The 13,980-nt window shown below is 60.3% G+C and overlaps 1 protein-coding gene across 2 annotated transcripts; it reads left to right on the top strand.

Annotated features, from left to right (window-relative positions):
- The first annotated feature begins 172 nt into the window (after window positions 1-172).
- BLTP2 (bridge-like lipid transfer protein family member 2) lies at window positions 173-13,973 on the top strand. 2 transcript variants are annotated; one of them, XM_031053665.2, is made up of 39 exons: window positions 173-268; window positions 1,018-1,147; window positions 1,386-1,432; window positions 1,662-1,824; window positions 1,897-2,015; window positions 2,584-2,644; window positions 2,927-3,125; window positions 3,261-3,384; window positions 3,727-3,851; window positions 3,938-4,005; window positions 4,100-4,248; window positions 4,490-4,608; window positions 4,757-4,920; window positions 5,252-5,516; window positions 5,618-5,823; window positions 5,977-7,066; window positions 7,303-7,494; window positions 7,577-7,779; window positions 7,859-7,977; window positions 8,051-8,271; window positions 8,375-8,565; window positions 8,650-8,749; window positions 8,823-9,025; window positions 9,306-9,600; window positions 9,719-9,876; window positions 9,955-10,161; window positions 10,236-10,335; window positions 10,511-10,693; window positions 10,958-11,079; window positions 11,158-11,313; window positions 11,388-11,509; window positions 11,595-11,775; window positions 11,854-11,940; window positions 12,026-12,136; window positions 12,216-12,351; window positions 12,549-12,673; window positions 12,899-13,000; window positions 13,104-13,238; window positions 13,439-13,973. In XM_031053665.2, the coding sequence occupies exons 1-39, from the start codon at window positions 204-206 to the stop codon at window positions 13,619-13,621; spliced, it is 6,726 nt and encodes a 2,241-aa protein (XP_030909525.2). In that variant the 5' UTR covers window positions 173-203; the 3' UTR covers window positions 13,622-13,973. The 2 variants fall into 2 exon arrangements, with proteins under 2 accessions (XP_030909525.2, XP_030909526.2); XM_031053666.2 differs by lacking the exons at window positions 12,899-13,000; window positions 13,104-13,238; window positions 13,439-13,973 and having other exon boundaries at window positions 12,478-12,606.
- The last annotated feature ends 7 nt before the right edge of the window (window positions 13,974-13,980 follow it).

Genomic DNA, 13,980 nt, shown 5'->3' with positions numbered 1-13,980 from the left:
CCAGTTTGTGCCTGTTTACACGGGGAGCGCCGGAACAAGCGGGGCCCGATCCCGCTGCCAGCCCAGAAGGGGGCGCTGTTCCTGCCGGGAAGCGCCGTCGGGCCCCGCCCCTTCCAACCGTCACTCCCGGTGCGCGGCCCCACGGGCGGCCGGGCCGGGGCCGCAGCGGGGCCGGTATCCGGGGCCGGTGTCCGGGTCCAGCCATGCCGCTGCCCGCAGCGCTGCTCGGCCTCCTCATCGCCGCGCTGCTCGCCGGGCTGCTGGCGCGGTCAGGGCCGGGGGGACCGCGGGGTTGGGGGGGCCCTGAGGGGTTATGAGGGGGGTGCGTGAGGGTTGGGGGGTGACAGGGGTATAGGGGGTATCTGCTTGGGGGGGAGAGCGTAAAGGTCAAGATGGGGGTGGCAGTGGGATGTCGGGGGGGGGGTTTGGAGCCCGCGGGGGCTTGTAGGGGTGGTAGAGCTCATAAAAACCAAGGTGGGAGTGGGGTATCGGGGGGGTTGGGGGTGACAAGGCTCGGGGGGGTCTGCTTGGGGGGTGGGGGGAGATTATAAAGGTCCATGGGGATGGCGTTGGGGTTTGGGGAAGTGACAGGGCTGGCTGGTGTAGTGTCAGGGGTGGAGGGGGTCTGTGGGGCTGAGGGTGAAGTGTTGGGGGTGTGGAGAAGAAGGTAATGAGGGGTTAAGGGCGATAAAGAGGGTTTGGGGGCCTGAGGAGTCTGGGGTGGCTTGCAAGGGTATGGGGGGTCCTAGGGCTGGGTGGGAAGGTGTCAGGGGCTTGCAGTCATCCAGGGCACCTCACAGGCATGGGTATGGGGTGTCTGGGGCTCAAAGGGGCCCCTCAGTCCAAGGAGGGGGGATGTTAAGGCTTGTGGGGGGGTGACCCTGCAGGGTCTCTGCTCCAATTTGGAGCAGTCATGGAGGCAGGACCTGCTTGGTGGCTGCTGGAGCTGGTGCTCAAAGGACAAAGGGGGTCCCCATCCCCAGTGGGGAGCTGACCCTGGCCCCCCCGTCCCCACAGATGGCTGGCCTGTCGCCTGGCTGTGACCTGGTGCCGGCAGAAGCTTCATGCGGAGCTCAAGATCGGCTCCTTCGGCTTCTTTTGGGCCCAGAACATCAGCCTCAAGTTCCAGCGGGAGCAGCAGACGGTGGTGGGTACCCGGGCGAGGAGTGGCCACCAGTGGGTGAGGGTGGATGGGGTCACTTCCAGGCTGGCAGCAAATCCCTGCCCTACAGTGTGTGCCAGGCCCTTCCTTCCATAGCCAGACTTGGGGTTTGGCTGCTTCCTGGGTGATGCCAGGGGTTGGGAGCAGAGTGGGAGCATCAGGATGAGCATCACAAGGCACAGATGGGTTGTTTCTTCTCTGACCTACCCGTCCATCCTTGCAGGAGATTGACCACATCTGGATCTCCAGTAAACTGAGCCGGGAGCTGCCGTATGTATCCCTGCCCCAGCTCCCTCCTTCCTCTCTTGGGAGTCTGGCTCATGTCCTGCTGCCATTACCCTTCCTTGCAGTCCCTGTGGTCTGCTCAGTGTGTGAGTGAATCCTCTTTGAGGTGGCAATGTCTTGTGTGTGCCCTTGTGCTGGTCCTGCATGTCCCCAAGGTGGGAGCATCCCTGGCCATGGGGCTGGATGTGCAAACTCCAGTGCTGGTCTTCCACAGACGCTACTTTGAGCTATGTTTTGGCGAGGTGCGAATCCGCACGGATCTCCAGAAGGGCTCTGGGTTCCAGCCACCCATCCCAGAGGCTCCCAGAGAAGCCAATGGAAGCGAAAGCAGTGCAAACCTGACACTTAAACCCTCCCTGCTGAGGCTCCTCAGCCAGGTGAGGCACTGGCTCTGTGTGATGGGCTGCGTTGCTGTTGTACATCCCTCATGGTAGCATCTTCCCCCCCAGCTCTTTTCCATCCACATGGACTCCATCAACATCATGGTTCTGCACGTGGCCACCTCAGAGTCTCTCTGGCACATCCAGGCTAGCAAGACACGTCTCCTCCTGAATGGTGATGGGAAGAGGTAACGCTGTCCTCTCACCCTCCTCTGCTTCCCCAGCCTGGCCCTGGGGCCCTCCAACCCCAGTTTGGCTTCTCACCTCTTCCTGTCCCACTCAGCAGCATCCCATGTCACCTGTGCTGTGACACATTAACACCCCCCCCAAGCTGGCCTGGTCCCTTTTCCCTTCCTGGGAAGCTCAAGTTGTGTGTTCTCCAAATTAAGAGTTGCTGCATTGTGCTCTCATTGTGCAGAATTAAGCTCTGCTTTTGGGAGGACTTGAAGCAGGGACTTGGGGTCCCTGTGTCACACAGGGAAAACAAGGACAAAGGATTTAGAACGAGGGGTAATGGGTTTAAACTTAAACAGGAGAAGTTCAGGTTAGACATAAGGAAGAAGCTCCTTACTGTGAGGGTGGTGAGAGCCTTGGGCAGCATGGTTTAGTGTGGGGCATCCCTGCCCATGGCAGGGGGATTGGAACTGGATGATCTTAAGGTCCTTTCCAACTATAACCTTTCTATGGAAGAGAAGGCAGGGGTTTGGTTTGGAAGCAGCATGCTCTGCCTCTCCATCTGTTCTCTGCTCTTCCCAGCCTGACCTGCGAGCTGAGCCTGACAAAGGTGAACAGCAAAGTCCTGCGCAGCAGCCAGCTGGTGAGTGCTGGGGAAAGAAGAAATCCAACCCTTACAACCTGAGCTCTGTAGGACACTCAGGTCCTGCTCAGTGTACCCCTGAGGCTGGGTGATGCTGCAGGGCTCTGGGGTCTGTGCTATGCCCAGCACTTCACCTTCAGCATCCACCAGCTGGGAGCTGGGTGACTCCTTTGACGTGGTTTAGTGATGGGTTTGGCAGTGCTGGGTAACTGTTGGACTCAGTGATCTTAGAGGCCTTTTCCAACCTGTTGACTGTGATTCCTTGTTTGTGTCCTGTTACAGGATGACACCTGCCTGGCAGAGCTGGCCCTGGCACTCTCCCTCTCACTGGAGATCAGCAGCAAGCGGCGGCTGGTGGGGGTCCGGCTGCGTGTCCGGACCCTGCAGGCTGAGCTGCACGAAGGGCTCTTCTGTAGCCCACTGCTGCACCGCATCACTGCCAGCCCCCAGCACAGCCCTGCAGGGGAACAGCCTGGCACAGGTCAGGGATGGGCACACGGATGTGGGCAGGGGCTGGCAACACCCATACTTGCACTGGAGCCAGAGGGATTTGGCTGTGCCTTCACGGGGGGATTTGGGCAGGAGCCTCCCTGTGACTCTTGTGTGTTCTCTCCAGGCCCGGAGGAGCCCCCGAAGTCCCTGTCTCTGCTAAGCAAGGACACGCTGCAGCTCATCCCCAGGAGGGTGGAGGTGAAGCTGGAGAACACCAGCATGGTGCTGTCAATGAACAGCCAGAAGAGGTGAGGAGGCAGGGGGAAGCTGCCCTGGTGCTGGGGACGTGGATTTGGGGACAACTGCTCATTCCCTGCTCTGCTAGACCACAGATACCCAGTCTTAGAGCCAGTAGAAGGGACTGAGCTTGGCCCAGGGCTGGGCTCCTGGGGAAGGAGAAAGGCCCGTGAGCTGGTCCTCCAGTAGGACAGTGTGATGGGATCCTCTGCTGATGGGATGAGAGCGCTGGGCTGGGCTGCAGCTGGGTGCTGGCTGGTGTCTTTGTACCAGTCAGCTGGGGGTGAGAGATGGGGAGATGGAAGATGTGGCAGTGCAGTTCCCTTCTGGCAGTGACTCCCTGCTTCTTACAGGCACCTCACCTGGAGCTTGAAGCTGCTGCAGTTCCTATATCAGCGTGAAGAGGAGCAGATTCCCCTGCGCAACTTCACACCCACCTCAGACCTGGACCAAATGAGTGTAGACCTCCAGCTGGAGGGCAAGTAGCTAAGAAGGATGCTTTTAGGACACTGCTGCCATCACTGCCTTCTTCCACCCTTCACTTCTGCTCCTCTTTGTCCCCAGATGGCCTTCTCTTGTCCCAGAGTCGCCAGCGCATCGTGTGCCTCAACTCCCTGAAGACCAGTGTGCAGGTGAGTAGTGGCTGAGCACGCTCCTGTTCCCTGGGGTGGCTGGTCCAGCTCCTGGCATGAGTGTTTTTGCCACCTGGCCCCTTCCCTGCTCTAGGTCACAGCCATTGACCTCTCGGCTGCTGTGCTGCTCAACACCTGCATCATCCACTACCGCCACCAAGAGTTTTCCCCCTGGCTGGGGCTGTTGGCACAGGAATACAGGTGCCAGGCAGTGCCTGTCCCCAGCCAAGGGCACAAGGGAAGGTAAACTTGGCCTCTGTGTGGCTGCTGGTAACGCAGCTTGTTTCCCCTTTCCTTGCCATGCTCTGGCAGGGTGCCCAGGCACCCAGCATCTTCTCTGCCCTCTGCACAGCCTGTGGGATGGGGAGGGTGGTACAGAGAGTGGCAGATGGTTGGGGGATCCCTGTGGAGGGGGGGTCCCTGTGAGCCTGCTCCCTCCCAGGCATCACCCCAATAACAGCCCATACCTGCTTGTCTCATGCAGGAGCTATCCCCAAATCATAGCACCCATCATCTTGTGTGCCTCACTGTCCAATGTCAATGTGTCAGTGCAGCTGGGGGACACACCACCCTTCGCCTTGGGCTTCAACTCCATCTCTGCAGGTATTGGTGCCAGGGTGGCTGCTGGGCTCTTCTTGGGGGTCAGTGGTGGGAATGGGGAGGGCCAGGGGCTGTGGATCCCTGCTTGGCTGCATCTGGATTGCCCATGTTTGAGCCCTGCCTGCTCCCATCCCCTGCTCTCTGCCTGCAGACTACCAGCACCTCCGGCCGCAGAGCGTGCACCAGCGAGCAGTGCTGGCCGTGGACCACCTCTGCTGGCGTGTGGGCAATGACTCGCACATCCAGCGTGCCCCACATCCCCCCAACATGCACGTGTGGGGAGAAGCCCTCATCCTCGACTCCTTCAACCTGCAGGTGAGGGGCAAGCCTCAAGGATACCGGACAGGGACTCTTCATCAGGGACTGTAGCAATAGGACAAGGGGTGATGGGTTTAAACTGAAACAGGGGAAATTCAGGTTGGAGATAAGTTCTTTACTGTGAGGGTGGTGAAGCACTGGAACAGGCTGCACAAAGAAGTGGTAAATGCTCCATCCCTGGCAGTGTTCAAGGCCAGGTTGGACAGGGCTTGGAGCTGCTCTAGTGGAAGGTGTCCCTGCCCATGGCAGGGGTTGGAGCTGGATGAGCTTTAAGGTCCCTTCCAACCCAAACCATTCCATGGTTCTATAATCCTGTTTTATTCTGCAGGGCAGCTACAACCAGCCCCTGGGCATGTCCAGCGCCCAGTCAGACACCCTCTTCCTGGACTGCACCATCCGGGGGCTGCAAGTGGAGTCGTCAGACACATGCACCGAGTGCCTGGCCAGGGTCCTGCCCTTGTTCTGCCCACGGCCTGGTGGAGCTGAGCTTGCCAAGCAGCCGCCTTCCACCTCCAGCGAGCCCTGGGGGCTGCTCTGGAAGGTGGATCTGAAGGTGGAGGATGTGAATCTTTTCACACTCTCAGCTCTGGTGGGTAAGTAGCATCCAGGCTGATCCCAGATGGCTGTCAGAGGAACCTGGCATGTCGTGGTGTGCCTCCTCCATGCCTCCAGCATTGATGTGCAACCTCTCTAGGGGCCCTGGAGCTGCGGCTGGACACATTGACAGTCCTGGGGAGTGCTGAGAGCTGCACAGTCAGTGTCCAGGGCATGGTGCTGGCCTTGGTGAAGAGCATCACGGAGAAGATGCAGCCGTGCTGCAAAGCTCCTGCCATCCCCAACCCAGTGGCCAACCTTTCCATGCTCTCTGTCACCTACCACAGCAGCATCCGCTCCCTGGAGGTTGGTTTGGGCACTGGGTCTCTGCTTTATCTTGTCCTTGTTGGACTGGGGTGGATGGAGCAGGGGGAAGATTGGCTGGCACCAAAAGGTGCTGGACAGGATAACAGGGCTGTGCTGGACCTGGCAGTGACTTGCTTGCTCTCTCTGGTGTAGTTGCAGTGTGGCGAGGGGCTGGCAGTGCTGTGGAGCCCACCTGACCACATGCACTTGTACCATCACACCCTGGCCACCCTGCAGTGCCACGAAGCCTTGCGGAGCGCCCTCGGCCACAGGACATCTCCCTCCTTACCCCTGGAGAGCCCCGCATCCCACCCCACCACCCCTCCTGGGACACCCCTCCAGCCGGATGGGACCCCCCCAAAAAGACTCCTGTCCCTATCCCTGGAGCTGAGCTCTGCCAAACTCACAGCCTTCGTCTCCGAGGCCAACTACATCAGCCTGGCAGCCGAGCGGACCTCCATGAGCTGGCACGGCGGTGCCCTGCACGGCTACTGCCCCGAGCTGGCCGCCGGCTTCGACGGCCACAGCATCTTCAGCTTCAAGGAGGTGGAGGTGAAGCTGCTGCCGGAGCTGGAGGAGGTCGCCTTGCACCGCTGCGCCTTCCCCACCCTGCGCACCCTCCGTAACCGCGGCTGGGCCTTCTCCTTTGCCAGCGTGAGCATCGAGTTCCCATACCAGTATGACTTCTCCCGCACGCTGGACGCTGCGGTGGGGGTGCAGAAGTGGCTGAAGGGCCTGCACCGGTGTGGGCACCCTGGCAGCACGGCGCTGCCTCCAGACCTCCTGCTCAAGGTGACACACTTCTCCTGGGTCTTCCTCGATGATGTGTTTGAGGTCAAGCTGCGAGACAACTATGAGCTGATGAAGGATGAGAGCAAGGAGAGTGCCAAGCGCCTGCAGCTGTTGGATGCAAAGGTGGCAGCGCTGCGCAAGCAGCATGGGGAGCTGCTGCCTGCACGCAAGATCGAGGAGCTCTATGCCTCGCTGGAGAAGAAGAACATTGAGATCTACATCCAGCGCTCGCGGCGCCTCTATGCCAACACACCCATGAGGCGAGCCCTCCTCACCTGGACCCTGGCTCATCTGGAGCTGGTGGCCATGGCCGATGAGTCCTTCCATGGCACAGAGCATGTGTTGGAGCAGATGAGGGACATTGATGGTGTGAGCCCGTTTCCCACCGAGGGTCTGGAGATGGTCACGCAGTGGTGCCGCATGGTGAAGGGCAGAGTTGGCAGCTTCTTTGGTGAGTTGCTTTGTGTGAGGGTGCTCTTAGAGGACATGGTGGGGGATATGTGGCCTGGGCTCCCAGGCCCTGACACCTGGAATGTGTGGCCAAGCAAGGGGAAATGAGCTTTGGAGGTTAATGGAAGTGGGAAGGGAGCAGAGGTGTGACAGGACAGCGCCTCTGCCTTGGCTCAGAGTGGGGCACGGGGACAGTGTCCCTTTGCTGCCCCATCTCAGCCCTTCCTATCCCCGCAGTGCGGATCCGTGATTACCCTCGCTACCTCTTTGAGATCCGGAACTGGCAGCTCTCGGGGCGGCTGATCGGAGCCGAGCAGAGTGGCCAGGCCTGCTCCCGGCGCCGACAGCTCCTCAAGCTGGGGCTGCCCTGGGGGGATGCCACGGTGGAGAGGAACATGCCCCCCTTGAAGTTCTACCATGACTTCCATTGTAAGAGCTGGAGGGATGGGGTGGATCTGAGGCAGGGCTGTGTGGAACATACAGAGGGCTGAGCCAACCTCTGTGTCCTCAGCTGAGATCTCCCAGTTCACCATCGTGTGGGGGCCCTGCTGGGACCCAGCCTGGACCCTCATCAGCCAGTGTGTGGATCTCCTCACCAAGCCCTCAGAGGACCCCAGCGCCCCATTGCCCTGGTGGGACAAGAGCCGCCTTCTCTTGCACGGGGACTGGCACATGGATGTTGAACAGGCCAACCTGCATCAGTTGGCCACCGAGGTGGGTGCTGCCGAGGCAGGGAGCAGAGCACAACATGGCATCAGCTCACATCTGCTTCTCCCCGTGCTTGTCCTTGCAGGACCCCTACAACACCACAGAGAACATGCACTGGGAGTGGAGCCACCTCTCCTTCCACTGGAAGCCCGGGCAGTTTGTCTTCAAGGGCAATTTGGACATCAACGTGCGGACAGCTTCCAAGTAAGTGTGGGACCAGGAATGCAGGGGCTGCCACGAGGGTGGCAACGGGAATGAGGTCTCTTTTCCCCCTCAGGTATGATGATTGCTGCTTCCTGCACCTGCCTGACCTGTGCATGACGCTGGACCTGCAGTGGCTGTGCCATGGGAACCCCCATGACCACCACGGCGTGGTGCTGCGCTCCCCTGAGTTCCTGCCTGAGGTGCCAGTGGGGCAGCAGTATGATTCCTACCGTGCCTTCCGCTCCGAGAACCTCAACCTCTCCATCCGCATGGACCTGACACGGCCCAGTGAGGGTGGGTGACAGCACCCCGGGGATCCCTTAGTTTTAGCAGTCCCGGGTTGGGAGCTGCTGTATCCCTGCCCCATGGTGCTGGTTGACAGTGGGTGTATCCTCAGAGCACTCCCAGCCCCGGATCCTGCTCTACAGCAGCACCCTGCGCTGGATGCAGAACTTCTGGGCCACGTGGACCAGCGTGACGAGGCCCATCTGCCGCGGGAAGCTCTTCAACAACATGAAACCCAGTAAGAAGAAGCTGGGGCAGCATTACAAGCAGTTATCTTACACTGCGCTCTTCCCCCGGCTGCAGGCAAGTCCTGGGTGTGGGGATCTGGTGCTGCCGACCCGCTCTGCCTGCACTTGGCTCTCAATGCCTGTATTTGCTCCCTTGCAGGTTCATTATTGGGCTTCCTTTGCCCAGCAGAGGGGAATCCAAGTGGAATGCTGCCAGGGGCACATCTTCACTCGCGGCACACAGCGACTCATCCCACAAGGTGAGTGGGGGCCCTGCCGGCAGCACTTCCAAGCAGGACAGGATCCTGGCTGACCCCTATCCCTGTCCCCCAGCCGGCACGGTGATGCGACGCCTCATTTCGGAGTGGAGCATCACGCAGATGGTGAGCGACCTGAGCCAGGTCACTGTGCACCTCATGGCCTCCACTTGTGATGAGAACGCTGACCACCGGCTCGACACCCTGGTGAAGAAAACCCATCTGCTGAGCCTGTCCTCCCTCACCTACCAGCGGCACAGCAACCGCACAGCAGAGGAGGTACCGCTGCACATGCATAGGGCATGGCCCAATGGCATCCAATGGGACAAGGGGGTCTTTGGGTGCAGTGGGGAAGGGATTTGGCTGAAGGGGAGGTAGACCTCTGATCTGAGTGTGTGGCCAGAGGGATGCTCTGTTCCAGCCACAGCATCCCTAGTGAGGGCTATGGAGTGGTCCCCACGCAGAGCATGGCAGGGCTCCCAGCCCCTGTGTGTGAGTCCCATGGGCATGGACCTGGGGGTGGCTTCACCTCCCTGAAGCTCTGACCCTTTGTGTGCAGGAGCTGCCCCTGCGGGATGGGGACGATGGTTTCCACACGCATCAGCTGCACTTGGTGGACCTGCGGGCATCCTGGACCACCACGAACCGGGACATCGCCTTCGGCCTCTATGATGGCTACAAGAAGGCGGCTGTGCTCAAGCGCAACCTCTCCACCGAGGCGCTGAAGGGGCTCAAGATCGACACACAGCTCCAAGCCAAGAAGCTGAAGCGAGGCCCTCTCTCTGCTCACTCCATCCCTGCCAGGGTGACTGTTCCCATCACCAGTGGCCGTCCTGAGAGAGCGTCCTCAGGGGGTGAGCACAGCAAGGAGGAGAAACCCATCACTGGCAGCATGCATGGTAGCCCAAAGCCATGCCTGCCTTCACCCTGTCATACCACAGAGCCTTGCACTGACCCTTCCTCCTTCCCCAGGGGCCTACATGTTGCAGAAGCTCATTGAGGAGACAGATAAGTTTGTGGTCTTCACAGAGGAGGAGTCAGGGGCTAGTGAGCAGCTTTGTGGCATTGCTGCCTGCCAAACCGATGACATCTACAACAGAAACTGCCTCATTGAGCTGGTCAACTGCCAGGTACCTGTCCTGCCCATGGCCTGGCTGTGAGAGGGACTGTCCCTGCCCCACAATGGCTCATCTGACCCCCCTTTGCAGATGGTGCTGCGCGGCGCGGAGACCGAGGGCTGCGTGATTGTGTCTGCTGCCAAAGCCCAGCTCCTGCAGTGCCAGCACCACCCTGCCTGGTATGGGGACACGCTGAAGCAGAAGACGTCTTGGACCTGCTTGCTGGACGGCATGCAGTACTTTGCCACGACGGAGAGCGGCCCCACTGAGAGGGAGCATGGGCAGCTCTGGCTGGAGGTGAGTGAATGCATAGGGAGCAGGCAGCACTGGCCAGGGCAAGGACAGCCAATGGTGCCTCCATGCCTTCCTAGGTGAAAAACATTGAGGAGCATCGGCAGCGGAGCCTGGACTCAGTGCAGGAGCTGATGGAGAGTGGGCAGGCGGTGGGGGGCATGGTCAGCACCACCACAGGTACTGCCCACACTGTGGCTGCTGTGTCTGTGCCCATCCTGCTCGTGTGTGACCCCAGGGCTGGTGAAGCTGAGGGCTGCCCTGTCCCCGCATGGCTCCAGGAGCTGGGTGATGCTCTGAGCCCCAGTGTGGCAGGACCTGGTGCTCTGACCGTGGTCCCCTTGCTTGTCCCCAGACTGGAACCAGCCCTCGGAAGCCCAACAGACCCAGCAGGTACAGAGGATCATCTCCCGCTGCAGCTGCCGCATGTACTACATCAGCTACAGCCATGACATCGACCCTGAGCTGGCCACGCAGATAAAGCCCCCCGAGACCCCTGCCAACCAGGAGAAGGAGGATCTGCTGAAGAAGCAGGAGGGTGGGTGCATGCAGGCAGTGTGTCTTGGGGGGCAGACCCACAAGTGCCAGCTAAGTCCAGGCATGGTCTGTCTTTGCCCTGCTGAGATCAGAGGGGTGCACACAGGAGGGGTCCCCAGCCACATGGCAGTGCACCAAGATGATGCTGAACGTGCTGTGCCTGTGTAACCACCTTGGTTTATTCCTTATCTCTCTCCGTCCCTGGCTGGCCCCCGCATGCATCCCATTTCTGGCCCTACTGAGGCTCCTCTGTGTGTCCCTGCAGGAGCTGTGGATACGTTCACACTGATCCACCACGACCTGGAGATCTCCACCAACCCCGCACAGTATGCCATGATCCTTGACATCGTCAACAACCTGCTGCTGCACGTGGAGCCCAAACGCAAGGTACCCACGAGGCTTCAGGTCACTGTGTCACCCACAGCACCCAGGGCAATGCTGACCTTCCCCTGTCCCCGTATCCAGGAGCACAGTGAGAAGAAGCAGCGGGTGCGCTTCCAGCTGGAGATCTCCAGCAACCCCGAGGAGCAGCGCAGCAGCATCCTGCACCTGCAGGAGGCTGTGAGGCAGCACGTGGCCCAGATCCGGCAGCTGGAGAAGCAGATGTACTCCAATGTGAAGGTGAGCCCCATCTCCAGACAGGGCCTGGCTGCCTGCTGTGGGGCAGGGGGTGCTGAGGGCCGTGTGTCCTTCAGTCCCTGCAGGATGACAGCAAAAACGAGAGCCTGCTGGACCTCAACCACCGGCTGCAGCAGCAGCTCAGCCAGGAGAAGGCTGACCTGCAGCTGGAAAGCGAGGAGCTCAACATACTGATCAGGTAGAGCCCGTCTCTGGCTTTCCCCAGTGTTGTGTCCCCCTTGTTCCATGGCTTCAACATCCCATTGCTCCCCTGTGTGCTGCAGGTGCTTCAAGGACTTCCAGCTGCAGCGAGCCAACAAGATGGAGCTGCGGAAGCAGCCGGAGGACGTGAGCGTGGCACGACGGACTGAGTTCTACTTTGCCCAGGCACGCTGGCGCCTGACCGAGGAGGATGGGCAGCTGGGCATAGCCGAGCTGGAGCTCCAGCGCTTCCTCTACAGCAAGGTAGGGATGGGCTGGTGGCACCCACAGCCCCCAAACTGGGGCCTGGGGTGCGCAGAGCTGATGGATCCATGTGCGCAGGTCAACAAGTCTGATGATACAGCCGAGCATCTGCTGGAGCTGGGCTGGGTCACGATGAACAACCTCCTGCCCAATGCTGTGTACAAGGCAAGGAGCCAGCCCTGCATCCCTGGGGGCACATGGGATGAGGCTGTCTGTCCTCATCCCAGCCACCCATCCCTATTCCCTGCAGGTGGTGCTGCGTCCGCAGAGCTCCTGCCAGTCCGGCCGGCAGCTGGCACTGAGGATCTTCAGCAAGGTCCGGCCACCCGTTGGAGGCATCTCCATCAAGGAGCACTTTGAGGTGCTGGGGATGATGGGCTGGGAGGTGGCTGAGGTCCCCCCAGGGCACGGGCAGGGTGTGATGTGCCTCTCTCCCGCAGGTGAACGTGGTACCTCTCACCATCCAGCTCACCCACCAGTTCTTCCACAGGATGATGGGTTTCTTCTTCCCCGGCCGCAACGTGGAGGAGGAGGAGGTGGGGGATGAAGAAGATAAATCGAAGCTGGTGACAACAGGTAAGAGGCTCATGGTCACCACTCATGGCACTGGAGCAGTGTCCTAGAGCAGCTCCATGTGTTTGTGGTAGCTGCTGGTGGGACAGATGTCAATACATAGGGATCTGTGGTCATCCCTGTGGGCAGGTAGAGCAGAGGAGGGGTCTGAGTGATGGATAATCCCCACCAGCCACCATCTCCCACCCCATTTGTCCCAGGGATCCCTGTGGTGAAGCCGCGGCAGCTCATTGTGGCTGATGACTCACTGGGCCCAGGGAAAGGAGTTGCTCAGGGACTGAATCGGACGTCAGGGGTCAGGAGATCATTCCGGAAAGCACCCGAGGTACCTGCTGCTGCCTTTGGGGGGGATTTGGAGGGTTTGCATCCTTTACATCCAAGTGAGGTGATCCCTGCAGCATCTCATTTTGCTCACAGCACACCAGAGCAGCTCCCACCTGTCCCCCATGAAGCAATGCCATGGCTTAGTGCCCTGGTATCCCTTCCCTGCTGCTTCCTGGCTCTCTCCCCTCTCCTTCCCTTCTGCTCACGGCTCCTGCTCTGTTCCCAGCATCCCGTGGATGACATCGACAAGATGAAGGAGCGAGCGGCCATGAACAACTCCTTCATCTACATCAAGATCCCGCAGGTGCCGCTCTGCGTCAGCTACAAGGTGTGGGGCTGGTGCAATGGGGTGTGCTGGAGAAGGGGTCACAGCCCCTCCAGCTTGGGGGGGGGGGGCCATGGGGCATCATCCCACACTGTGGGTCACCCAGGGCGAGAAGAACAGCGTGGATTGGGGCGACCTGAACCTGGTGCTGCCGTGCCTGGAGTACCACAACAACACCTGGACGTGGCTGGACTTTGCCATGGCGGTGAAGAGGGACAGCCGCAAAGCCTTGGTGGCACAGGTACGTGGGGTCCCATCTTGCTGCGCATCCTCCCTGCTCCCAGGGAGGCTGCTGGAGCTGCATGGAGGTCTGGGGATGCCCACCATGGTGCGTAGCAAGAGTGGGAAACAGCTTCCCAGGCTCAGCAGCTCCAGCTCTCACCCATGCGAGGGGGCTTGGGTGCATCCATGGGATGCTGATCCCCCTGACTCCCGGGGCAGGTGATCAAGGAGAAGCTACGCCTGAAGCCAGCAGCAGGCGCAGAGGCCAGGGGGAAGCTGGAGAACAAATCGGATGGGCCCATCCAGCAGCAGGAGGAGGACGAGAAGGCTCGGCTGCTCATCGGCCTGAGTGTGGGGGACAAGAACCCCAGCAAGAAGTCCATTTTCGGCAGGCGCAAATGACGGCATCACCCGGCAGGCCGGGAAGGGACCGGGGTGCTCCATGCTCCCCTATGGCTATGAGGGGTGGCTGTGCTGCTCGGTGATGCCCAAGGGGGGGATTAGCCACATGTAGCCCCCCGGCAGTGCTGTTGCTGTGGGATGTAGGGGCAGCAGCACGGGGCTGTGGGGTGCAGTGTGCTCTGGGGCTGCTATGTGGGGTGCAGACCCCTCCATGCCCTGTGCCAGTGGTGCCCCATGAGCTTCCCTGCTCCCTGCTGTGCGGGTGCTGGGCCTGGGAAAGCAGCAGGATGGCTCCAGGCTGGGAGAAAGGGGAACAAGAGAGAGTTTAAATAAAAGAGTTTTTAATTTGGAACCCTTTG

The sequence above is a fragment of the Melopsittacus undulatus genome, chromosome 13, assembly GCF_012275295.1.
Source record: "Melopsittacus undulatus isolate bMelUnd1 chromosome 13, bMelUnd1.mat.Z, whole genome shotgun sequence".
NCBI classification, from domain to species: Eukaryota; Metazoa; Chordata; class Aves; order Psittaciformes; family Psittaculidae; genus Melopsittacus; species Melopsittacus undulatus.
Note: the sequence above shows the minus strand (reverse complement) of the source record. Positions and strands in the feature narration are given on the sequence as shown.

What these genes read in the sequence shown, in the direction of transcription:
- BLTP2 (XM_031053665.2), top strand. Translation starts at nt 204, where the DNA reads ATGCCGCTGCCCGCAGCGCTGCTCGGCCTCCTCATCGCCGCGCTGCTC. An exon ending in CTGAATGGTGATGGGAAGAG is followed by an intron (nt 2,016 to 2,583) that starts GTAACGCTGTCC and finishes TGCTCTTCCCAG; the next exon opens with CCTGACCTGCGAGCTGAGCC. An exon ending in TGCATCAGTTGGCCACCGAG is followed by an intron (nt 7,780 to 7,858) that starts GTGGGTGCTGCC and finishes TTGTCCTTGCAG; the next exon opens with GACCCCTACAACACCACAGA.